We start from the raw sequence: 24385 nt of genomic DNA, 5'->3' as shown, positions 1-24385 counted from the left end.
ACGCCTGCTAAGCACAGCGTGATGAGACGCCCTCGACGCCACCGGGGCTTCAGGCAACGGCATCGGAAGCGGCGAGGATGTCGGGTGGGCGCCGAAAACCGTCACGCCCGACACCTGCCTTGTGCGTGGCGAGACCCCTGGCAGGACGCATAGGTGCGCGACCCCTGAGCTGGGCAGGACCGCGGCGGCCGGCCCGAGCGATGGTGGCGGCCAAGCCAAGCGACACCGGCGGCCGGCCCGAGCGACGATGACGGCCAACCGGAGCCACCGCCACGGCGGCCACCCGCGACCGCCCCGTGGGTGCCGGCGCGCCCCAGCGCGGCCCCGCCGCCCTCCCCGGGGAGCCCCCCGGCAGCCGCCCGCCCCGTCCCCTCCGACCCCCGCCGGGGAGCGTCGCCCCGGGGCTGGCCCGTACCTGCTCGTACCAGTCGCGGCTCGAACACGTGCACTCGGGCCACCAGCCCGGGCCGCTGCCGTTCACCTTGGGCGCGCTCTTCCCCGGCGGCGGCGGCGGCGGCTTGAGCGCGGCGGCGTCGCGGGCGGGGGGCCCCAGCTTGGCCTTGCCGCGGGCGGCGGGCGCGGCCCCCCCGGGCGCCGGCAGGGTCTGCGAGCCGTAGCCGCCGTAGCCGTACTGCTCGTGCTGCCACTCGCCGTAGGAGGGGGGCTCCATGCGCCGCAGGGCCGCCATCCGCGTCACCTCGTAGCACTCGGGGCACTTGCAGCAGTGGTGGTGCTTGTGCATCGCTGCCCTACACCATAGAGCCGGCAGGGTGGGAGGGAGGAGGGAGGGAGGGAGGGAGCGGGGGGCGGCGCGGAGCGATGCGCGCACGGAGGGAGGGAGCGGGGAGGGCGCGGGGAGGGATGCTCGGGGGGCGGCAGCGGCCCCCGCCCCGCTCCAGGCGCCTCCTCGCCCCCGGGCCCCGCGGGAGGCGAGCGGGGGGCGGTTACAGCGCGGGCAGCTCCGCGGGGCCGCGCCGCCCGCAGCTCCGCTCGGGCTCGGGGGCGCTCGGCTGCATGGGGAGGCTCGGCCCGGCTCGGCTCGGCCCGGCCCGGCTCGGCTCGGCACGCTTCGGCTCGGGAGCGCGGAGCGCGGCACCTGCGGCGGCGCCGAGCATCCTCTGCCTCCCCCCCCCCGCCCCCCGCCCCGGCCCCGCTCCCCGCCAATCTGCGCCGCGGAGCCTCCGCGCACCGCCCCGCACCGCCCCGCACCGCCCCCGGAGCGCCGGTGGGGATGAGGCGGGGGATGAGGGGGCGCCGCGGCCGGGCTGCCCGCACCCACCGGGGCTGCTTCTTCCCCTCGGGCGGCCCTGCCGAAACCCGCCCGCGACCGGCAAAGCCGGGAAACGTCCTGCCGCGGGGCGCCGTGCGGGAATCCAGGAGGAAGGGAAAGCCTTCGCTCCACAGTGTCACGCATCGCCTGCGGCCGCCCTCACCCCGACCCCATCCCCAGCTCCGGACACTTGGGTGCTGCCAGCACACCAGCCCTGCCGGCTCTGTGGTTCCCACCCGGAGGGGTTCACTTTCACACCGGCCATGATCCGTCCCGGAGGACGAAATCCTTTTTCCAGACCTGAGCGACGGTCACCAGCCCGGCAGCAGCTCTGCTGCATCCCCACCTCAGCTCCTTCCTCCCCCTGCTTTGTTACCGCATGCTCCAGCACAACGCCCTGGGGACACCACCGTTGCCACAGGCATGCTTGTGGTGCAGAAACTCCGAGGGCGTTTGCTGGGCCGTCCAAATACCGCCATCAGGGATGATGAAAGTGCAGTGTTTGGGGCTGCAGAAATCCTCGTGTGTGCAGCAGGGCGAGGACACCACTCCCAGCACAGCTCAGCAGCCCCTCGCCTCTGGCACAGAAGTTCAGAACAGTCACCGAGGCAAACTGAAGGATAGAAAGAAAGACCACTGCAAAAAAAGCATACCTGACCAGTTAGGAGAACCTGAACCTGGCCTTCTGTTCCTTAACAGTTGTAATAAACACTGGGGTGGGTGGAGAATTATTTGAAGAAATAGTACAAAACCGTCTGGAAGATCAGAGGGATGAAAGGAGTGTATCAGGGCTCATGCAGGACACAGGTAAAGGAGTAAGACAAGCAGGAGGGGTCCGCAAGTTGGTCCATAAGATGTGGTGGTTCAACACCCCGATTCAGGCTGCAAGATCTATGGGCTCCTACTGGCCTCCGTGAGGCTGGCCCAGCTCACAGGTGAGGCTTTTGGGTGGAGGAAGCACAAGCGGGTCAAACACATGCCCCTGCCTGCGCCTTGTTTCTTTAGTTCTTTAAGCCCCAGTGCAGGAATCCTTCTGCACTTTACTAAGGCAGACAGAAGAGCTCCTGCAGTGTTTGCTCCCAAGCAGTCAAGTGCAACGCTTGCTTCTGGGTGAAGGGAAGAGGGCAGAAGACACCCCCCGTGAGATCCACGTTGTCCCAGAAGCCCCAGGCACCACGCAGCGCAGAGCCCGTCCTCTCCAGCACCGGCTGCACCTCCTTGCCTCTGGGCTGCTCAGGTTACCTCCGTCACAGGACGGACGCTACAGTCACGTGCTGCTCTGTGCTTAATGACACGGAGCTGTGCTGTGTCTCAAACAGGCTCACGCTGAAATTCCCCTGGCTCTAAGTTTAGGACGGTCATCACGTCCCCAGACAAGCAAGTCTGTTGAGCTCTCAGAAAGCAGGTCTGTGGGTGAGGCTCACCCTGCTGCTCCCAGGGGCTCTCGCTGACATACAGGCAGTTATGGGACCTGGGCACACTGTGGCACCGACCCAGTGACCAGGAGATGCAGCAAGATGAAACCAACGGCTGCACGTAAGGACCTGTGGAGCTCAGTGCCACAGGACATTGCAGCCACCAGGAGCTCACTAAGGCAAAGAAGGATTGGATGCCTGCATGCAAAGCGAGGCTGTGCCGAGTGATTTTCATCAATGAAAAACTGTTTCTGTTTTTGTGTGGAAGGAAAGCATGCAGTGTTGGAATTGATAGAGAACTTTACACTTCAGCATTTAAGCAATTAGGATAATCTACACATCTTCTGCTGCTCCTTTTGCCATCTCCCAGAGCACGTGGTGCTGGAGGATGCTGGGCTGATGTCCCTGTGCTCCAGAGATGCTGCACCTTGACAGCTGGGGGTGACCAGGATAGACAGAGGGCATCTGGCAGCAGTGAGGGCAGAGGTGGGAAGGATTAGAGGGACCGGGGCAGGAATTTAGCTGAGGAAGGGGAGTGATGCACCACAGCAGAGCAATAAGCCTTGTAGAAACAAGCAGTCAGCATCTCCTCCGTGAACATCAATGGACATGAAGTCCATCTTGGCCTCCTGCCATCTCCCACCCTGCAACACTGAGATCTGAGTCACATCGGCATCAAAGAGACATGCCCAGAGTCTGTAACACAACGACAGCTAATTACTGCTCTGACCCGGCTGCACACCTCCCTCTGACTGCAGTTCCCACCCTAGAGATGGCCCAGTTCAGCTGCAGTGTACAGAGCCTCAGCAGCCACCACGGATCCAGGGCCCCATCCGCCCCCGTGAATCTCTGCCAAAGCCATCTCTGGACCATGGCCAGGCGGGACACCCAGGTCTGGAAGAGGCAGACCTGGGCAGGAGGAGAGCACTAGGGCAGGGCACGTGCTGTGTTTGCAGCCCTGACTGCTCACAGCTGCCCTGCTCCAGACACGTCTCCCTTCACTCAGCCCTGCAGCGAGGGCAGGTCGGGATATGGGCTTTCACTTAGAGGAAGAAGTGCAAAAGCAAAGGACAAGACCTGTTAGGGAAAAACACTTTAATAAGGAGCTGAATAAACAAGAGAAGCTTTTGATTTTTCCCCCGTGGCAGACTGAAATGTTCCCCTCACAAGGAAGGTCTCTGGTGCTCTCCCTGGTCAGTCTCTGGCACCCCTGCAGACAGGAGAGCCGTACATGCAACAGGCATTCTTCCCCCCACTCACTTGTCTGTGGGTGCCCTATCACCACCTGCAAACCGAGAGCTCCCTCCTGCCCTCGAGCCTCACCCGCTGCTGCTCTCACAAAGTCCTTCCCAGCTTCCCACCACTTGCAGTTCCCTGCCTGAAAGCCCTCCCATCCCATTTCATCTCCTCTGCACTGTCCCTGCCGGGAGAGCTGTTTAATTCCTCCTCATTTACAGTGAGCCACACGTGCTGTCTGCTAGCCTCAATTAAAAGGAGAAAATTCCCTGGTTGTTGCTGCCTGCTTGCAGCACTCCCTAAAACCATGTGGGGCTTGAGACACGTTCTCAGGCTTACAAGGAGGCCAGTGCCAGCTGCATCCAAGCTGTGTCTTGCCCAAGCTACCCTCAGTGCATGTCTGCATCTCAGCTGCTGGGGGCGGCACTGCCGTACCCCCAGGGTGCAAGCGCCTGCCCCAGTGCGCCCACACCTGGGTCTCATGGGGCACGCGCTGTGCCCCACGCTTTCAGGCAGCTGTGGGCAACTTTCCCTGTTCACCTGGGCACTGAGCACTGCTAAAGGAGCCGGGAGCTGGTTTCCAGACAGGTGCCTTCACCGACGGAAGCATTTCAAGGAAACCAAGTGCTCTCTGATCCTCTAGCCTCTTCCTACCAGAAGCCTGCCCGTCTTATTTAAATTCAGCTTTGGCAGCTGCTCTTTTTACAGGTGCTAATTTCTGCAAAGCATCAAGAAATCCCCGGAGATGGTGCTATGTACACGGCACGAAGGCGGCACGGAGCTAGGTTTTATCTGGCGTTGCCGGCATTTCAGCCCCTGTTGGCGCTTCCTTCCTCTCACATGAAGCCCTGCGGGAAGAGGAAGGCAAGTGTGAGGCACGGTGCATCCTTCCCTTAGCAGCCTTTCAAGGGCAGTCTGAAGAAAGGGGTTTGAGCCATTTCAGAGGGTTTTGTAGCACTTGTAGCCTTTCTAGGAATGGAAGATGCCTTTAGCCCAAGCTGTGCTGGCTCTTGCAGGGGCAATTTGGTCACCAGCAGTGCCTGCGTGACAGGGAGCGGGCTGCACTGCCACTGCCCCAAGGCCACGTGCTAGTGTGGGGCCTGGGTGCAGGTGGGGAAAGCCTCATTTTTCTAATTAATATATGAGGAGGAAGCTGGGAACAGTCTGGCATAAGAGGTACCTTTCTGGACTGCAAGCACCTGCAGAAAGCTGCCCAACATCCAAACCACAGGGCCGACAGCGGGGCCTGCAGCCAGAGCCGACAGCGGGGACAAGGAGCAATGGGAGGTAAAGGCACAGAGCGAGCAGGACACAGGGAGACAAGAAGCAAAGGGAAGAACCAAACAAACTTGGTCCAGCCCTTCCAATTGGCTCCAGACCCAGTTCCAGCAGGGATTTGCGATGTCTGTGGATTGTCATATGAAAACTTTGCAGCACCGCCCTGCCTGGGCCGCAGAGAGCAGCAATGGGGCCGGTGGGGTCCCGTGAGCCACTAAGGGTTTGCACTGCTACGGGGGAGAGGATGGGGCAGGAGAGCAAATACCTCCTGCTGAGACTGCTTCCCCACCCCACCAGCAGCAATTCACGCTGGGAAAAGCGCAGTTAGGATAATAATAACAGGGCATACCAAGGGACCAATCGCTCTCAGCGCTCTCAGCACAGTTGCCAAACAAATTATTCTCCTCCAGGGCAAAACCACTTTCATTCTATTAATGATCCCTGATACGTTGCCCAGTGCCATGGTTCCCGTATCCTCACTCGTGGCAGCAACTGCACAAGGTTCTTCAGTAAACACCAAGACCTACTCTCAGCAGTTGCAATTACAGCAAACAAAACCTCTTCCCCAGCGTGTGGAAGGGGCAGAGGAGCAGAGCACCGCAGCTTCCTGACGGAGAACTGCGGCAGGTCCCTACAGCACAGCCCAAGCTCTCTCCACGTGGAGGAGAGCAAGGGGCTCTGTTTAATAGCAGGAGTTGCAGCAGGCGTTGTGGATTTACCGACGGCCTCGCGGTGCCCACAGTCACTCTCCCCAGCTACCTGGGACAGAGCTGCCTGCTTGGTGAAGCCCACGCTCCTGCTCCTAGCACACGGGTTTTATGGGGGGGTCTGCAGCGCACATCCACTGGGGAAATGACGTGTCAGAGCAAAGCTGTGATTTTAAGCACCAAAGGCACAGCTGGAAGCCCATAAAATACAGGGAAAAGGCCCTTACCCCAGATTAAACATTAACAGGACTCAGTTGCTGCATTGGCACGGCAATTACAGCCCTGCCACGTTTTGTGGTCTGTGGGTGCCCAGTCCTTGTGCACGCCTCGCTTCCTCTTACACAGAGCGCACTTGTGGCTGATGGAGCAGAGGGAAAGTTGGAGAATGTGGCAAGGGCACAACTTCACAACTCAGAGCCAGAGGCAGAGAAAAGAGGTACTTTGAAATCTTCTGTCGCCTTGCAGGAGGGAAATCTTATGACTCCTTGCATAAGGCCCCAAGACTGCTGCAAGGGCTTGGCACCGCTCTGCTCAGAGCCAGGACAACACAGTTGTGCCCAAAGGGTCTTTTCCACCCACCCAGGGTGCAGGGAGCCAGGTTTGTTCCCACCCTGCACGGGAGGACGAGAAGGGAGCTCAGTGGGTCCTCACTTCTCTCTTTGGAACCAGCAGCCCTGCTCCAACCTGCCCCTCCCGGACCACAAAACACCCCTCCTGCAGCTCCCGCCTGCACAGGTCGGTGCTGCCCCAGCCAGGCGGGACACACAGGGTGCTAGCGGGTCGGACTGTGGTTTTTTTTTCGGCTTTTGGGGTTTTTGGCATACACACGCACCCTCAGAGAAGGACTGAGCTGGCTGGAGCCCCGCAGCAGGCGCAGCATCCCTGCAACCAGGGGGGTCACGGTGACCACGCCAAGCAGGACCACCCCCGCCCCGGGGCAGCAGCCCGCTGATGTCCCTGGGGAGCCGGCGGCCGCCGGAGCCACCCGCCCTGGACGCGCGGCGGCCGCCCCCTCGGCGCCGGCCTTCCCTCCGGACACTGCCGCGTCCCCTTTAAGGGAGCAGGAGCCGCTCGGAATTTCTGAATGGCTGCCCCCGCCCCGCGCCCGCCTGCCCCCCGCTCGGCCAATCAGCGGGCGCGCCGCAGGGCCGCAGCCGACTCCCGGCCCTCTCTTAAAGGCGCAGTGCCACCGCCAGCCCTTCCCCTCCGCCGCCCGCACGGCGAGAGCAGAAAGCAGCGTTTCCCAAGCCCTGAGGTGACCTTCAGTTGTGCGCCCACCCGCGGGGCACGCAGGACGCTCACCTCGGCCTGGCAGAGGCACAGACACACCTACAGGGCTGACACACCGGCGGCACAAGGCCGGGGTGACAGGAGACCTGGAGGGGTGACAGTGCCGCTGCCCCCACCACGGCTTCAGGCTTGGTTTGGACACGCGCTGCTCAGGTCCCAGGGACTGGCCATCAGTGGGACATCACGGACGGGCTCAGTTTCACCGGGAGGGAAGCCAAGCCACGCGCTCTGCCACCAGGCCACGGCATGGCAAGGGCAGGCAACGGGGAAAGCGGTTTCCTCCTTCCGCACTCCTGTTGTGCACCAAGGCAGTGCCGCGGGTGCTCCCCTGCAGCAGCACAACACCGACGCGCACAAAATTCTCCCTGCAAGAACACCACGCGAGCTTCAGCTTGCAAAATCTGCCACTGCGGGGTGGGACACGGCGACACAACTGGCCCAGGGAGAGGGACCTGGAGCACAACAGGGGGCTGCAGCATGCCCATGGTGCAGCGGGCACAGCGCGCCCCGGTTTCAGCAGCGAAACCGTACCCAGCACCAGCCTGTGCCTCCCCCAGCACCGCAGTGCAGTTCTCTCCTCCGTGCCTCTCTGCAAACCCTCCTGCAGCCTGCTGGAACCCCGCTGCGAAATGACCTGCTCGCAGAATTACCTTGAAAAGCGGGGAGGTGTCTGGCAGGACACTGCCGTGGTCCTGGCAGCCCCGAGCCCTGCTCTGGACACGCGCAGGTGAGCGCCTGGCTGTGGGGCTGGGGAAGCAATGCCGGCCAGGCACAGTGCTCTGCAGGCCACTGCTTTGGGCACCGGCACGCCGGGGCGGTGCCAGCTCCAACAGCTATCTAGGCCACAGAGCGCAGAGGTCCTTTGCCCGAATCCCAGTGCTTGGAATCATTTCTTAGGCGTGACGCCAGCCACGTTCTCGCACGGTGCTGTGTGCGTGCAGGCTGCATGGCTACAATGGGCGCCGGAGCGAATCCTTGCTTTCCCCCAGCGGGGCACCGGGTTGACTGAAATGCTCGTGTCACCGCAGCCACGCGTGGTCCAACCGCCTCAGAGCAAGCAGGGCAAAGCCAGAGGCAGCAGCATGTAGCAGAGCTCCTTTAAAACAGGTTCACACTCAGACTCACACGAGGGACAATTCCCAAACCTGCGCTCATCCACTGCCCTCGTTCCCCTGCAGATTCCCCTAATTCCTACAAAAGCCAAGGATAATGGATTTCTCAGCGTAGCTCAGGGCTGATCCTCCAAATCCTAAAGACTAAAAACCCTCATGAGCAGTTATCATGGCTGCTCTATTTATAACAGCGCTGGTGCTGCCTCTGCCACCAGAATCCTGATTTCCGTCCAGCCCGACGCCATTAAGATGCAGCGACGTTCCCCCAGCTCCAGCGTTCCAGATAGAAAGCAGCTGGCCTGCCAGGCTCCGCGTTCAAGCTTGGTTTGTTCCTCTAAAAAAAATGGAGAGGAGAGCCCGTTTGTTTTGCAGAAAGGCGCCCAGGAGATTTGTCATCAACCTCCTGAGAGACTGGGGAGGCTGCGAGGGGGAGCGGAGTGCAGGCGGGCGGGGATTGGGGTGGCATATCCCCCGCTGCAGGCTCCTCCGTGGGTCACAGACCCCCTGCGCTTGCCTCGGAGCAGGATTTTGCTCCATTGTGCAAGCACCTGTCCTATAATCCAAATTACTCTGGCACAAAAGCCGCCGCTGCAAGGCACGATGTGCGTGCACCTGGGGCTTGGCGGGGGAGCAGGCAGAAGAGAGCAGGAGGGCGGCAGAGCAAAGCAGGGTGGGGGCAAGGAGGCGGCGCAGCACCACCGGGATCCCTTCCAAGCTCCTGGCTGCTTTGTGCTGCGGGAGGTGGGCTCCAGCAGTAACACAGTAATTCACCCCACAGCATCACCTCCTGCACAGTGGGGACCTGGGTGCCGCTGTGGGTCCCGCAGCGGGGTGCACCAGCTCGTTTTGGAAACTCGATGAGCAAACCAACAGGGAGAGCGCAGTGGTCAGGAAGGTCCTGGCCAAGGCACTGAGGGGGCTGGCCCCTTTAGTCCCCATCCCACAAAGATGCCGGTGAACGGTCTCAGTTCTTGCTTTCAGAGCTCTGCATTAAACCCTGGAAAAGCGTGAATCTCGGTGTACAAATAACCACAGCAGCCCTGCTCTTCTGGGACAGCAGACGTGCACTAGAAGGGGGTAAATGAAGCTGGAACATGAATGTGAAAGGAGGAAGGACTCCAGGCTTGTCTGGGTGGCCAGCTGTGGGACAGTCCCCACCACCGCACATGCTTGCACCATCACCAAACAAAGTAACTCCAAATCAGTGACAATGACTTGAACGAACGTACAGACCAACAGCCCTTTCTCCAGCAGGGCTTTCCGACGCTGTGGAGCCAGAAAAGCCTCGGAGCCTGATGAGGATCTTCCTTTTGCTACCAGTTTTAGACAGAAAGTCCCTGAATAGAGTAGGAACAGGTGGCTGCACATGACCCTTTGGTTGACAGGCTGGTGGCTCCACCAACTTTTTCTTCCTTCACTGGAGCTGTATATTGAGTTGGGAGAACTGAGGCCTACACATCTCCTTGTTCATCTCAGCAGCAGGAATAGCAAGAGCCTCTAGTAAAGCTGAGGCCATTCAACCCCAAAACGTCCACCGAAGTGACAGCTCTCACTGACACAGCGCTCGCTGAAATGCCCTTTGCACAGCAGCATCCTCGCGACACAGGCAGCCAGATGCCCAGCTGGGTGTCCATGCTGTACAGGCTGACGTACGGCTCAGTCGGAGCGAGTTACAGCAGGCAGACATCCTCTTGGCCTCAGTGCTTTGGCTTTCGAGGCTGCGTCTGCAACGCTGAACCACAAAACTGTTGGAGAGCAACTAAGTTGAGAATCCAAAGCTCACCTCCGCGGCCTCTGGGCTGCTGCTTTTCTTCTCTGCTTCTCCTAAAATTAAATGTATTCTCAGAACGGGGAGGGGATGCATTAATTGTCAGACACCCACCTGCGTTCAGGACCCGCTTCTCTGACCTGATGCTCCAGCAACCTGGCATGCCCTGGCCGGAGCCGGGCAGCCTGGCTCCCTTTCCCTCCGCACACCTTGCAGAGGAAATTAAGAGCTGTGGGGCTACAGCTATGGCAGCGGGGAGCTTGCAGTGGGCTTTTCTGCAGCCACAGCATCTGCTGGTCTCACCCCAGCCCTGCAGGTGCCCTGAGCCACTGCAGCAGCAGCTGCGCCTGCCAGCAAAGGCGCAGAGCACGGGAACATCCTTATCTTTGGCCAACGGGAAATTGGGAGGCAGGAAAAAGCACTCAAGAGAAGGAGAGGGGAACCAGACAGCCGGTCGCCATGCTGGCGGTACAGCCTGCCTTTCTCTGCCAAAGCCCCTGGGGAGCTCCATGAACCTTTCTGGCACCCGAGCTGCAGGTCAGAGCGGACAGATGCCTCTTCTGCAGTGGCAAGGGCAGCAGGGAGGGCTCCTAACAGCCAGCAGGGGCATTTCTGCAGAGCTGGGCCACGTCCTCCCTGGACGTAAGGAGGGAAGGGGATGTTTTTGGCCTCAGCCCAGCAGTGGTAAAGCGCAGCCCGCACCCAGCACACTGCAGGCAGGCTCCGCAGCATCCCCTGCACCCCCAGCCTGGTGGAGCAGCAGCACGCTCTACCAGTGAGTTTCCCCGTCCCCTGGCACTGCAGAAGCACACAAGGCACGTCTGTTTGCTGAAGCAGCCTCTCCCGTGTGCTCTCTCTCCCCGTCACGCTAAGATCTGCTGGTGCTCAGCGGCGGCTGTTGGGATGAGCAAGGACAGAGCCGCGGCGCTCAGCGATGCGGGGAAGGAGGGATGCAGGGCAGGCGGCTGCAGGAGGGGCGGCACAGCGCTGGCACCATGACAGAGATGAAGTCAGAGCAGCTCCGGAGCTGTGCCGGGAGGCAGGAGGGGATGGCAGGGGAAGAGCAGCGCTTCCTCGCAGGCGCAGAGTTTCTGCTCATCAGCGGTATTGTTCCTCGTGAATTCATCTCTCCAGCTGGCTGCTCTCTGCTCCCCGCAGGGGGGGGGATGAGGACGGGGTTTTCAGAGGGATGAAGCCTTCCTGCCACCCTCCGGGCGCAGGCGAGCAGCACCAACCGCAGGAGCAGCTTCGCGGGTCTTCCCCCTGCAAGCCCTGAGGAGCCCTGCTAAAGCAACCACGGGGCTCAGAGAAAGGTTGAAATGGAGGATTTGGCTGATAAAACCCCATGAAGCCCTCAGCTCATGCGTGACTGTGCCTCTGAGGGCTTCAGCAGGGCATTTCAGCTGGCTGAGTCCCTTAGCAGGCTGAACACCCACTTTTCCACTGAGGGATGCTTTCTGCGCCCTGAGCCTCACCGTCAGGAACCACGTTGGTGCTGTATGTGCTGGTCCCGCTTCCTGAGCAGCAGCCATTTGTACGCTGCAGGGCTACTCCGAGTGCACGTGCAGCCTTGCCAGCAGACAGAAAATTTCCTGTTCCTGGAAGCATTTGTGCAGACAGGCAATTTGTTTCTTGAGCGTCTTCCCAGCTAACGCAGGTTATGGTGGCTTTTGCTCTGCCATCACCGCCGGGGAGAGCTGCTGGCAGGGGAGAGGACAAAGCCAGGACAACAGAAAACTTATTTACACTGATGGATGCGATAAGAGAATTGCACTTACTTCAGGCAGGACAAGCCAGTTAATCTCTCCATCTTTTATCAGTGGCAGGGTGTCCGCTACAGCTCTTGTTCCTGGGCTGATAGCACCGGGGTGCAGCTGCTCTGCCCTGCAGCTGGTGCCCACCTGCCCTATCATCAAACATCACCTATTATAGCTGCTTCCCTGGTTCTTCTGAATGCCCTTTGCCAACTTAAGTGTTTTCCTGCAACCCGCTTTGGAAATGTCCGTGGCAAAAAGCTCACACCAAAAGCTGGGGAACGGGAAGTCACTACGGAGCTGGGCAGGAGTGCGGTGTGGAGGGTTAACCAGCCCCGGAGACATCCTGCACACTGGGGCTGTTGAGAGCCAAGACCCAAGGCGGTGCTGGGCAGGAGCTGAGACATCCTCAGCACGAAGGCGCGGATGCGAAGCAGGAGCCCGCGCTGCTGTCCGGTGGCCCAGCCTGCCCCCAGGCACTGCTGCCCTCACTTCGTGGTCTGGGTCACTCACGCGGGGCCTGCCGCTGTCCTGCTCCACCAGGACAAAGCGTGCTTTCAGTGAGGAGCTCGTTCTGACGATGACAGCTGAGGGAACGGGCTCACCTCCACGTCAAACCGCCCGCATCCTGGCTCAGCAGCGCCCAGAGAGGAGCAGCTCTTGAGCCCGCAGCTCTCCAGCACAGCTTGGCCCCAGTTTCCAGGAAAGCTGCCCCACGCTGCACAGAAAGCTGAGTTTCAGGCAGGACTACAAGCTGAGTACAGGCAGGGCCAAGCCCAGCACCGACGGCTACCATCCCAAAGGTTTATCCCTCCAGGTCCCTGCTCTGCACATGGGAATCCTCTGGGATGGAAGAGGCTGCAGGTGAGAGATCCTTGGCTGGAGGCACGCAGCACCTGCTCCTGACCTGTACTGATACAGGATAGGAAAGGAGGAGGCTGAAAATAACAAAGCTTCAGAAAAGAATGACAGGAATTATTTCAGGGCTGGAACAACCTGCCTCACACTGAGAGAGTGAAGAAGCCAATCTGTTTAGTTTATCTAAGGGAAAGTTAAGAGGGAACTCAGACACATCTATAAATACCTACATGTTGGGAACGTTTCTGATTGCAGCGGCCCTTTATCCTAGCAAACAAAGGCAGCAAAATCTCCTGGGGCTGGGAGCTAAACCAAGAGAAATCCAGGCTGGCAGCAAAGTGCAGATTTTTAATGGAAAAGATAAATAACCACCAGGACAACCAGGCTATAGATTCCCCACAGCAGATTCCCCATCGTGTGAAGTCCCAAAGCTGAGGCTAGGTGTCGTTTACTGAAGGAAACACTGCAACTCAGGCAGATGTGGGGCTGGATGCAAGAGACCCGAACTCCACAGCCTGGGGCACTGAGGAAGAAAACCCCTGAAATCCGCAGGCTGACCGGTGACTGATCAGGCTCCTGCCCCTTGTGGGTTTTTGCCCCGGGCCTGCCCCATGTCCGCAGGTGCAGCCCAGGAATTTATTCCAATTGCTTAATTTTAAAAATGTGCTCTTTTCCAAAGCAACCTTTTCCTGAAATCTGTAAAAACACTTCTTTTCAGAGCCACCATTTGGCCCGTTCTCTCTCTCGCAGCCCATCGTCTCTGCGAGGGAGGCTCCTAGCTTTGGCCCCTGCACCTCTCCTTTGTTCCCTCCCACTGCCGACCGGCGTCCGAGCGGATCCGAACTGCTCCCGTCCTCCTGTCGTCCTCATCCAACCACAGTCCCACCCTCCCACCACTGGTAAAGACTTGGTGAATGTTTGAAAATGTAGAGAGTAGCAAGAGGAAAAGGAGAAATTAAACAGTAAGGAAAAAATGGGGCATTACCCATTTTATTGTGGTCTAGAACAAGAAGGGAAACATTTAAAAAGGTGAGAAAAGAAGCAGTGTCATTTTCATCTTTAAAATATTTTGGAAGAAGAATCCGACCTAGCAAACAAGCATTGTTTCAAACCATGCCAAGGAAAACAACGTTTTCATATTATTTTGTATCTGCGGTAAACTCCATCCGTCACGGCCACTTCATCCCTCCCAAAAGGCTCAGAGCGCATTTTGCCCTTCACTCGTCCCTAAAACTAGCATCAGATGCGTAGCCCAGACGATGTACTCGCACCAGGAGGAAGCTGAGATTTACGATGCACATCCAAACAGACGGCGTTTGCAGGTAAATAGACAGCGGAGAAAAGCTCCTGGTATGCTGAGGAATGGACCTGCCATTTAAGATCTTGGAGAAAAATTTGGAAATCTGCGAGGTGGGAGAGTGCCAGAGCTGGAGGGCAAGAGAGACAGGGCTGGGTGGATTTCCATCCCACGCAGCTTCTATCCCCGTGCCATATCCATCTGCCCTCCGAACACGGGGGGCTGCCACTGGACCACACTAGCGCTAGCACAAGGGGATGTTTTCAGAGCCATGCGGCCAGGCGCAGGTCGCAGCTACATTTCCCAGCCTGAGCACCACCAGCACGATGGGAACTGCCCGAGGAAACACCGCCAGCCCCGGCGAGGGGAGCACCTCCCCGGCACCGTCCCGCGGTGCTACGGGCACGCGGCCCCGGTGCTGTCCCCGCGGTGGCAGCCGCCGGCCGGGTGGGACGCGGTGCGGGGGCTCACCTGGGGCAGGGCGCTGCGGGAGCCCAGCACCAGGCTGCAGACGCTGGTCGGTGCCTCCGTCCTGCGGGCCGTCACCCTCACCAGCCGTGGAGGGGTCCCCGGCATCCTGCAGGTGGCCACGGGCAGCCTCCGCTCACCGTCCTCGGCCGGCTCCTGAAACGAGGTGCGGGACACAGGTGGGTAGGGCGGGCTGGATGCACCCACATCTCCCCCACTGCTTCTGGATGGGCATCGGGGTCACTGCAGGGGGCAACAGAAGCTTGCGGGCAGGGGACGGCAGGGCTGCATCATGCAGCTGGGCAGGGGCAGCTCCCTGCTGCTTTTCTTCTGCACAGATGTTCCGCCAACACGGGATGCATCAATACATATTTTTTGGAGAAGGGACTTGATAGTGTCCATGTGCTCGGGCTGTGTTCGGCCAAAGCAAAACCTTGCTGCTTTGCTCTGCAGCTCGCTCAGTGCAGGAGGCATCCCCTGTGAGCAGGGCACAGCACTGCAGCATCCCTCCAGCCTGCTGCTGGATTCCCACTTGTTTCCACATGGATTTTTAAATGCCCTTATTGACCATCACATCCCTCAGGGCCTGACGGGCTGGCCTGTCTGCAGAGACTGGGGCTGCAAGAGACCCATGAGAACAAAATGGGATCTCACTGCCTGTTGCTCCAGAAATAAGGTATAATTCCACTGAAAACTGATCCCTAACAATAGACTACATCTGGAGTTTTGCCTTTAAAGAGAAGACCATCAATGTGAAGGGCTCAAGAAAAAATGGGGCTAAAATGGTTCCTGAGTCAGAGGGACAGATATCTCCTGCGCTGATTGTTGGCATTTTTGCCTCCCCTATTCTTGCTGTTGATCATCAGATGACTCTCACAAATGTTCCCATACCCCCAGCACAGAGGCATCCCAGAGCATCCCTCAGCAAGGTGCGAGGCAGCAATCAGCAGAGCAGAGCTGCGCGGGGAGCAGGGCCTGGAAAGGCAAAATTGCCCCTGCTCTCACGAGGCAATCTGATTTGCCTTCATGCCTTTGAGGTAACTCAGACCCTACTGCTCAACTGCTGCCTCCCTGCCTGGTGCCATTATCTTTTTAAAGGCTGTTGGAAATTAAAGAGAACGCAAACAAGAGACATGGAAGTTATCTGCGAGCTAGAAAAAATCCTAAAAAAAAGAAACTTGAAAGGCCCAACCTACTTCAGTCATCAAAAGCAGCCTGCGAGGCGGCTAGATCAGACAGTCCCAACGTGTCCATGGGTGAACGCATCAGAACAGGAAGCAGAGCTGGAGCTAAAGCCCCTTGCATTAGGAATAATTCAATTAACACTTCTGAACCAGAGATGTTGCCTAATTATTGAGACAAGCTACAACAGAGGAGGTGTGGAATCACTCTGTGGCGTGAGCTGGCTGGGCTGTGGTGCTCAGCAGGCATCGGCTGCCTGCATGCTGCGGGCATGGGAGCTGGTGCCCAGCCTGTCCCATGGTGCAGGGGTGCAGAGTCCGGCCCCACAGCATCGTGCCTGAGGGACTCTTACCTCGGGGAGATTTTGGGGCTCCCTGGGGGTGTCTGAGGAGCCGGGCTTGCCGGCCCCATGCTGCTGCCGGGCTGTGCTGCAACGTGCGTCCGGGCCGGGAGGCTGCAGGGGTGCAGAGCGCAGCGTGAAGTCGTAGAATTCGTGGATATCTGCAAAACAGCGTGAGAAATGTTCACAGGACTGGGCAGGCGGCCTGATCCTGCAAGGGGTGCCGTGTCTGTGCCCACCGGCTCTGCCCCCAGAGTGCGGTCACAGGGCACCAGACACCAGGTTCAGGACGTACAAGCTCTGAAGCTGACAGCTGCCACTGTGTTACCTCCTGCTCATTCCCTGATAAATTCCCTCTTTCCAGCTGGCACGATGCAACCAGAGTGCCACAAGCAGAAATCCTCACCCTGGCCTGTTGTTATACACAGGGGCTCTGGAGAGAGGTGTGAGAACGGGACGCCCCAGCCGCGCTGCTCCGGAGACAGTTATAGGGTGGCAGTGGGACAGCCACTGCCCCGGGGGTGGCTCCAGAGAGGACATGGGTGCCTGGACCCCCTCCTACCCCTGCCAAGAGTGCTTTAGTCTCTCCTGGTCACTCACAGGGGACTGCAGGAAAGCAGCAGGGCTGCACTGGTCCTTGCTCCTTCCCACTGAAGCCCCCGATGCGCTCAGCAGCCCCAGCTCCTCCTGCCCAGGCCGCTCCAGAGTCCGGCTGGGCTCTGACCACAAGATTCAGAATCTCTGTAGGAAGAGCAAAAGCTCACATGACTATGGCAGAAGTGTTTGACTTCAGAAGGGGAACTGCATAAAAAGTGAGAAGCTCTTTAAAAAGAAACCGAAAGGGGTAACAAAGAGGGTGGGAAGCAGCGAGCCTATTTAGAGGCACCACACCGAGACATCAGAGCCAATGCGCAGCGCCAGCCCGGAGGATGTTGTAAAGGCAAAACGGAGGAAAGCACGGCTGGACTGCAGGGGAGGGAGGCTATTAAAAGGGAGAAGACATTTTCCTAAACGGCTTAAGCTGTGTCCAAATGAGAAAAGCAGAAAGGATGGTAAATGCTGCCAGGTTAAATGTAAAGCTCCAAGGGGTCAGCCAAGAGAGTTTGGTAAATGCCTAGTACAAGGCATGAAAAAGTAATAAATCCCTTCAGGCACATGGGAGACAGGAAGCCGGTAGGAGGCTGCAGGGCCAAAAAGTGACTGCAGTGTAAACAAGCACTTGGAAGGGGAAAAGCCACAGCAGGAAAACCAAATTCATTTTCTGAGTCCACTGCAGAGGAGCCTGGAGAGCACCAGTTCTGCAGGCGGCCCTGAGGGCAGCCAAAAGCTCTCGGCTCAAGGCGTACTTTCTGAATGCACATTTAATAAGATTTCCAAAGGAAACCTGGTGCTTGGCAAGGGTTCCCTCCAAGAAACCCCGCTGCCATGGGAAGAGAGGGGAGATGTGGATGGACAAAAGTCAAAAGACAGGAAACAGGAGCAGGAAAACAGGGCTGTTTGTCACAGCGGAGAAAATGCGAGCAGAGTTGCACTGGGGGTTGTACAGGGAGCAAGGCTGGGCAGAATAATAACCTAAATTCACTCCCTTGAGCTTAGAAAGTACCAAGAGTGCTAAGAGCCTCTTGCCTTGCTGTCCCCAGGCTTTGCGCAACAGCGCATGTGCTTGTGTAGTGCAGAAATCTGCCTCAGCCAAAGCAAACCCTGCTCTGTGCACGCCTCTCCCGCCGGGAGAGCAAACCCCAGGCAAAGCCCCACACCAGTGCTCAGCACAGGGCTGGGGAGTGCTCAGAAGAGCTATCCCAGTGCCCAGAACTGCGCAGGACCCCAGGGAAATAAATAATAGTAATAGAAAAAACAACAAAACAGGTGCACCAGCCTGTAGGCAGGGACATGCTGAGCACTATCCAAGGCTGTTTGCCAAGGAGGGTTTCACAAGGCAGGATTACACCCCATACGGAAGTCCCCATCCTCTCCCTGGCTTCACCACGTGCCCGTTTGCTGCAGCAGTGCGTCCACATTGCAGATGAGAAGAAGAACAGCATCGATCCTCCATCGCCCTGCTCCTGGGCACTTCCTGGTTACCTCCTGGCTGCGGGGAAAAAGCTGCTATAAATCCACTCCACCCGCTGCGCAGCTTTGTGCCTGCTGGGAGCCCTCGTCCAGGCAGCACCGTCTCACTGCCCAGGCTCAGTAATACTTTTGGAGCTTCTGCTTCAGGCTGCATCGTCACCAGGCTCTGTTCTGTGCCCCGTTAGAAACTGGGCAGCTGGCAACATCAGGAGGGGCTGGAGTCCCCAGGGCCACCCGCCACGCATCAGGTGCATCTCCACTGGTTCCGAAAACACCGCCGGCAGCCCCCAAAGCCATCATTAATCAGCCACGAGGTCACAGCGAGTACTCATCGCGCAGCCAGACAGTCGGGACTTTGTTTTAGTGCACAAACATCTCTCCCTCTGCTCATAAAAATAGTCATTGCGTAACGGGATACCACGAGCTCCTCGCTGCGCGGATTACCCTTGGAATGCACACAGCTTCACACAAACGAAAACAGGATTTGAACGGCCCCGTCGCAGGGGTGCACCGCTGCTGGCGGCCTCCTTCGTCACCCGCCTGCTGCAGGGACGTGGCCTCGGGCAGCCAGGCTGCTGAGGAGCCCGGGATGCAGGGAGGATGTCCTGGGGAGCAGCCACACCACCTCCGAGCCCCCAGCCCACTGCAGGCATTTGCCAGGAGAGGGAACTGCTGCTGGCACCAGGCATCGGAGGAGTCCACTGGGATCAGCAGCTGAGGTTCGGGTAGCAAAGGGCACAGCAGCCACAGAAGGATGTTTTAGGTTGTGTGTGCCTGTGTCACTAATGCTTATTTAAATATATGCTCATTTCCTTCATTTCTTCGTGCATCACAAGTTGCACACAAGTTTGCTTCACCTGCACACTCCAAGAGTGGTGCTACCCGAAAAGGCTCGGTAAGAAGACGGCGTGCCTGCAAAAGCCATGCTGCATGCTCTGTCTTACAGGCTGGTTTCTCTTTGATGAAAGTGTAAATCCATTCTAGATCTAATAAGGAAGAGTAACTCAAGACGTACGCAGACGAACAGAGATTAGACTTTAACAATTTCCTCCTGGGGTTAACGCATCAAATAAATGTCATTAAACATTTCCATAGCACCTGCATCCGAGGGACAATACAGCTGCTGGCACAGAAGAGGTCAGCTTCCCCCCAAGGAGAAACCCCAGCGGTGGGCTTCTCCTGGATGCAGGGGGAGGGCTGGGGCCCCACGCAGCAGGGGAACAGCATCCAGCAGCAGCCGTGCCAGCGACTGCTCAGCCATGGAGCAGCACCAAGCCCCGGAGGGATTTCGGGAGGAGCTGCCCTTTCGGCTGCTGGTGGATGGGGTGGCCAAACACGCACAAGCTGTGCCTGTCCACCCAGCTTCCCCAGCAGCAAAGGGCACAAGGGCCCCTTTCAGCCCAGCTGCGGCTGCTCCTGACCCCGGGCTCAGCACCCTCTTGCCAGGAGGCTTCCCTGCGAGTCACGAGCTTGGCTCTGCGGCCTCGAACGCGCTCAGAGAGGCCGGGAGGAGGGAACCAGTGAAGCTTGCGCAGCCAAGGAATTTCTTTTGTGCTGTGGTTGGTGCATTCCAGCACAAAGCAGCTCCCGCATTGCTTGCCCTGCACTGCGTTGAGACCCTGCTGGGGCAGGATCCGTCCCGGCAGGGTCAGCACGCCCAAGTGCCCTGGCAGCTCAAGGGAGGGTGATCGGGTCCTACACGGCGGTCACAGGGATGTAAGGAGCTGTGCTGTGTGTACTCTGAGGAGTCTGGCAGAAAGTGGTGTATGGGCAAAGCAACACTGGCATGTTCGCAGCGAGCGGGACATCCAGCCCTGGCACGAGGCATGCTCCACCTGAACATCCCAGTGGATCCGCTCCCGAAGCTGGGCAGGTTGGGGTTTCTGGAGTCCACAAAACAGCTTACTCCTAAAAAACCGCATGAGAAGCCACATCCCTTGCATTTTTCATGTGGAACAACATGTAAAGCTCCATGACGTTTAGCACTTCCAGCAGTTCTACTACTGCTTAATGCATGTGCTCAAACTTGGTGTATGTCTGAGGACAAGCATGTACCAGCCTCATGCATTTGCCTTCTCTAGGGGTCAAAAAAAAGCCGGCACGTGCTGCTGACACCATGGAAGTGGATGGAGCTGTGTAGCTGAGAGCAGTCTGCAGCCAGCAGCACCTGCTGCTATGTGAAGGGGAGCACGGGCACAAGCCAGAGCCGGGGCGCACCCTGCAAGCCTGCCTCGGAAACACCCCGACCCAGCCCTCCGGCCCCGAGCAAACTTCAGACAGAGACACAGCAGCCCACTGGGAAAAGGGTGGGTGAAAAGCAGATAAAATGGAAACGCTCCACCCTCCTGGAGCAAGCCAGCACCACCTGTCACCGTGCCCCGGCAGGGACACCGAAGAAGCCTGGCATGCGCCAGCTGTGCGGGCACGGCCACCACGCAGCCGGACACGGCACCGTGCAGGGCCAAGGAATTCACATACACACACTCTGGGGAAGGGGGCGGAAGTAATTAATGCAAATTCCCAGTTTGGTAAACACGTCGAGAAAGCTTGCTCTTGCACAGGAACTAATATCCTGTTAAACCAGTTAAAAAGGTCACCAGCAATCAAGTGACACTCCCTTGTGCCAGTGTTGACAGGACACTGGGACAGCGGCTTACAGCATTGCTGAGCAGCCCGTGCCACCTCCCTCCCTGCACGCCAGCGTGCAACGTGCAGCTGGCTCCATGTGCACGGACCTGCTCCTTCCAGGTCTGTTCTTTCCGTGCCACTTTTGTCCTAATATAAACAGCCCTGCGCTTTGTGAGAGCTGCACTGCTGCCTTCCTATCAGCCGGAGCTGGGCTGGGGGAGCACGCGAGGCAGACACAGGGGTTGGGCTGGTTTGGGGTTTGTCAGTGTGAGCAAGGTAGGAAAGGCAATCCTGGCTTTTCTGCGGGAGGCCTGGGATGGAAACCTCCAGGGCTGCACGTGTTTCCCCTGAGCCTGCAGCAAGCAGGACTGAGGAGAGGAGCTGAGCAGGAGTTCCTGCACCTCTCGGCATGTCAGATCCTCTGTAAATGGGATTATGTCCAAAATCTGTGCCCACCACACGTTTGTGTTTGATACCACCCAGCTAGGAATTGGTCTGCTCTGGCAAAGAGTGGACTCAAGCGACTTTTGAACCCAAACACATTGGATCTTCCATTTTAAGAAAAAAAAAGACCTTCATGAAGAAAGCGGGTTTTCAAATGGCATCATTCAGAAAGACAGCTGCGCTTTGCACAGAGGAGCTGTGTTCCCTGATGAGAGTCCAGCTGTGTTTGCCTAAATCCACATGGAGAGAGCTACACCGTACTCCAAACAGTGTTTTTGGTCCCAGGTAAAGGACAAGCCTCACCATCACGTCCACGTCTTGAATGAAACGAAGGTGCTCACACAGCACGTTGCTCAACAGCATTCGTGGGCTGAGCACGGACAGGCCATCCTATGCCGCAAGGAGCTGGGCACGCACGGATTCTCTCCCAGAGGTAAGAAGATCCAGTTTTCTTTCGGGTCAGCAGCAAGAATGGGAAGTGGCAGGTTGAGATCAGGCTGAGGGGTGCAGGAAGGAATGGGGGCCTGCCGCCAGGGTGTCCTTGGACAGCAGCAGGGCTGCAAACCCAGTAGGAGCTGCAGACACGTTCTGTCTGCACACACAGGGCACGCTTAGGGCATCGCAGCATCCTTTAGCAGGTGCTGGATAGATCAGAGGTGCTGGATAGGATGGAGAAGGCTTTACCCCTTGACACAGTCTTCTGCCTGAGGAATCCTGTTCACACTACAAACAGACAGCGATTGCAGCCCCTGTTCCCTCTACCTCCTGCCCAAGCCCCGGGGAGGAGACGCCGTCCAGGCCCCTGGCATTACAGGCACCCAGGTGCTTGTGCAGGACGCACCCAGCCCGGTCAATGCCACGCACCCACGCAGGATCAGGCCACCAGCAGCACCCACTGACCACAAAGCCCCAGAGAACAAAACAAAGGGGCTCACCCAGCAGAGCCTGGAATAGTTCACTTTGGAAGATGTGCGAGATCTTTCCGATGGAGGCTTTTAACTCCTGTTCCTCTGGGGACAGCAGGGTGCTTTGGTATCTTGTAAGGATTTCCACTGCCTTTTCGGTGTCTGTAGAGGCAACACAGGAGTAACAAGGCATTAATACTGAAAGATGGACAGACATCCTCAAGGAAGGCTTGAGTGCACCCTTGGAGTGGTGCAAAGAGCTCATCTAGGTAATACCTCAATTGTCTTTTAGCTCTGGATTTTAAAGAGTTGGAGAGCCACCAAAGCAGCCTTCTACACATACCTGCAAGAGTTCTGTCACCATTTTTATATCTGGTAAACCCCAGGCACACCAGTTAAATGTGTGAGTGCAGATAACCCTGTCATGAGCTGCAGAACAGCCACGGAGAAGGGGCAGACAGGGACTGTAAGGGAGCTCATCTTGCATGCTGGCCTTCCTTGACCCTGAAAATCAGAGCTAGACCTGTGCTGATGTCCTTGCAGGCAGCCTGAGCACCACTGCTACCTCCCAGCCAGGCAGAGAAGCTGTTCAGGAGGCAGACACATCCCCGTTGCACAGGGCTGCTAGCATTACCATGAGGTGCTGCACACTCTCCCACGAGGGGCTAGATGGCCATAGCAAAGATGAGTGCAGCTGCAGCTGCCCCGTTCACAAGATGTTGCAAACAGCTCAGCTCCACGAGCAGAAAAACTTTACATGGTGAAGTGTGAGAATTGCTCCAGGCAGCGAGCAGCCTTGGGTCAGCAGGAGACACAGCAGGGAAGGAAGAGGGAAGGAGGGATGCTGGCCGGGAGGGGAGCAGGAGGCTGCTGTGAAAACTGGGCTCATCATAGCCGTGGGACAATTTCGGACCCGAAGTAGCGGAGCTGCGATCTCCCTGTGCCAGGGTGGCCCCATGCTTCTCTGGGCAGACGTGCGGGGCTGCCAAGCTCAGTTCCATAGCTGGGCAAAATCCAGCGCCAGCCCCAGATGCGACCCATATCGGATGGGTGGGGAGCTCCCACGGACCTTGAGCCCGTCCCGGCCCTGCCACTGAATATTTCCCTTTGTCACGCCGGCAGCCCGCAGACAAAGGGCATCTGTGTGAGGAGGCGGGGGAGGCATCCCGCCACTGTCAGGGGCTCATCTCTTGACCCAGGAACTCATGCAGAAAGGACGGCCTGCTTGTCCCAGGGCTCTCGGCAGGGAATTCAGGTCACCAGACAAGGGGGCCTGTGTCTGGCATGGCGCGTGCCACCTGCCGTCCCAGCTCGCCCCGACGGGCTCTCCTCCCCACTCCTGAAAGGGAAAGGGGGCTCGCCTGTGCCGCCAGCCCACACTGACTCAACGTGGGAGGAGAAGAGAAAGGAGTCTGGGGAAGTGTGAGTCGCCCCTGCTCAGAGCTGGGCTCCACGCCGGCTTTGGGAAAAGCAGGGACTTCCCGCTTCCCAGCCCTCCGGATTCATCGGGCTTTACGGGCGTCCCAGCCCCGTGCTAGCACCAAGCGCTTCCTTCTCCGCAGGATCAGGCGGCAGCTTCACGAACTGCCCAGCCTCCTGCGAGCGGGGTTGAGTCATCTTCGCCTGGTCATTCCTCACCTTATCGGCAGAGGCTAAAGAGGCAGGAGGAGAACTGGGGCCACCCCGTCAGGACACAGACCGGGAAGCCGGCGCGAACATCCCGCCCCAGCCCGTGCCGTGCAGCAGCAGCGGGAGACGCGGGACGGGAGCAGGGTGACCCCGCACCCCAAACCCGGGGGGGGGCAGCCCCGGCCCCTCCTGCACCCCCAGGAAGGAGCGGCCGGTGCCGGGGGCCCTCCTCGCCCTGCCTCGGGGCGCACCCCGCGCCGACCGGCAGCGTCCCTCCTCCTCCTCCTCCTCCTCCTCGTCCCCCCCCCCCACGCCCCCTCCCGCAGCACCCCGCGGCCACGCTCCCCGAGCCGCGGCGGCGCCACGACGGAGCCCGGGGGGCGCAGCTCTCCGGTACCGGCGGGGCGGCCACTTGTTGAGCCGCGGTGCCCGGTGCGGCGGGCAGGGCAGGGCAGGGCAGGGCGCTCCTTACCTTCCCTGCGGATCATCGCTCCGCCGCGACCGGCGGCCGCTCCGCTCGGTGCCAGCCCGGGAGCGGCCGCGCCGCCTGCCCCGCCCAGCGGGAACCGGAGCCGCCCCCGCCACCCCCTTCCCACCCCCGCCGCCGGCACCGCCTCCGGGAGCGCCCTGCCAGCCCCCCTCCCGGCACCGGGCTGGGGCTCCGCCGGCCTCCTCCGCACGGGTAGCTGCAGCCCCCGGGCCCGCCCGGTCCGGTGTCCCCGCCGCTCCCCCCC

General features: G+C 58.9%; 1 protein-coding gene across 7 annotated transcripts in view; it reads right to left on the bottom strand.

Moving 5' to 3' along the window:
• DLG3 (discs large MAGUK scaffold protein 3) overlaps positions 1-24258 on the bottom strand; it is a 76066-nt gene extending 51808 nt beyond the window's left edge. For 4 of the 7 annotated variants that reach the window (XM_040572023.1, XM_040572026.1, XM_040572027.1 and 1 more), the window contains exons 1-4: positions 24124-24258; positions 22053-22184; positions 15988-16136; positions 14457-14609 (exon numbers count right to left, since the gene is read on the bottom strand). In XM_040572023.1, the coding sequence (XP_040427957.1) occupies positions 14457-14609; positions 15988-16136; positions 22053-22184; positions 24124-24139 (450 nt within the window). In that variant the 5' untranslated portion in view covers positions 24140-24258. Of the gene's footprint in view, positions 1-415; positions 777-14456; positions 14610-15987; positions 16137-22052; positions 22185-24123 lie in introns of those variants that run through there. The other 3 variants (XM_040572029.1, XM_040572028.1, XM_040572030.1) reach the window with 1 other exon arrangement.
• Positions 24259-24385: the final 127 nt, after the last annotated feature.

This window comes from Cygnus olor, chromosome 13 (genome assembly GCF_009769625.2).
Source record: "Cygnus olor isolate bCygOlo1 chromosome 13, bCygOlo1.pri.v2, whole genome shotgun sequence".
Classification (NCBI taxonomy): Eukaryota; Metazoa; Chordata; class Aves; order Anseriformes; family Anatidae; genus Cygnus; species Cygnus olor.
This window is presented reverse-complemented; position numbering and strand designations above follow the sequence as displayed.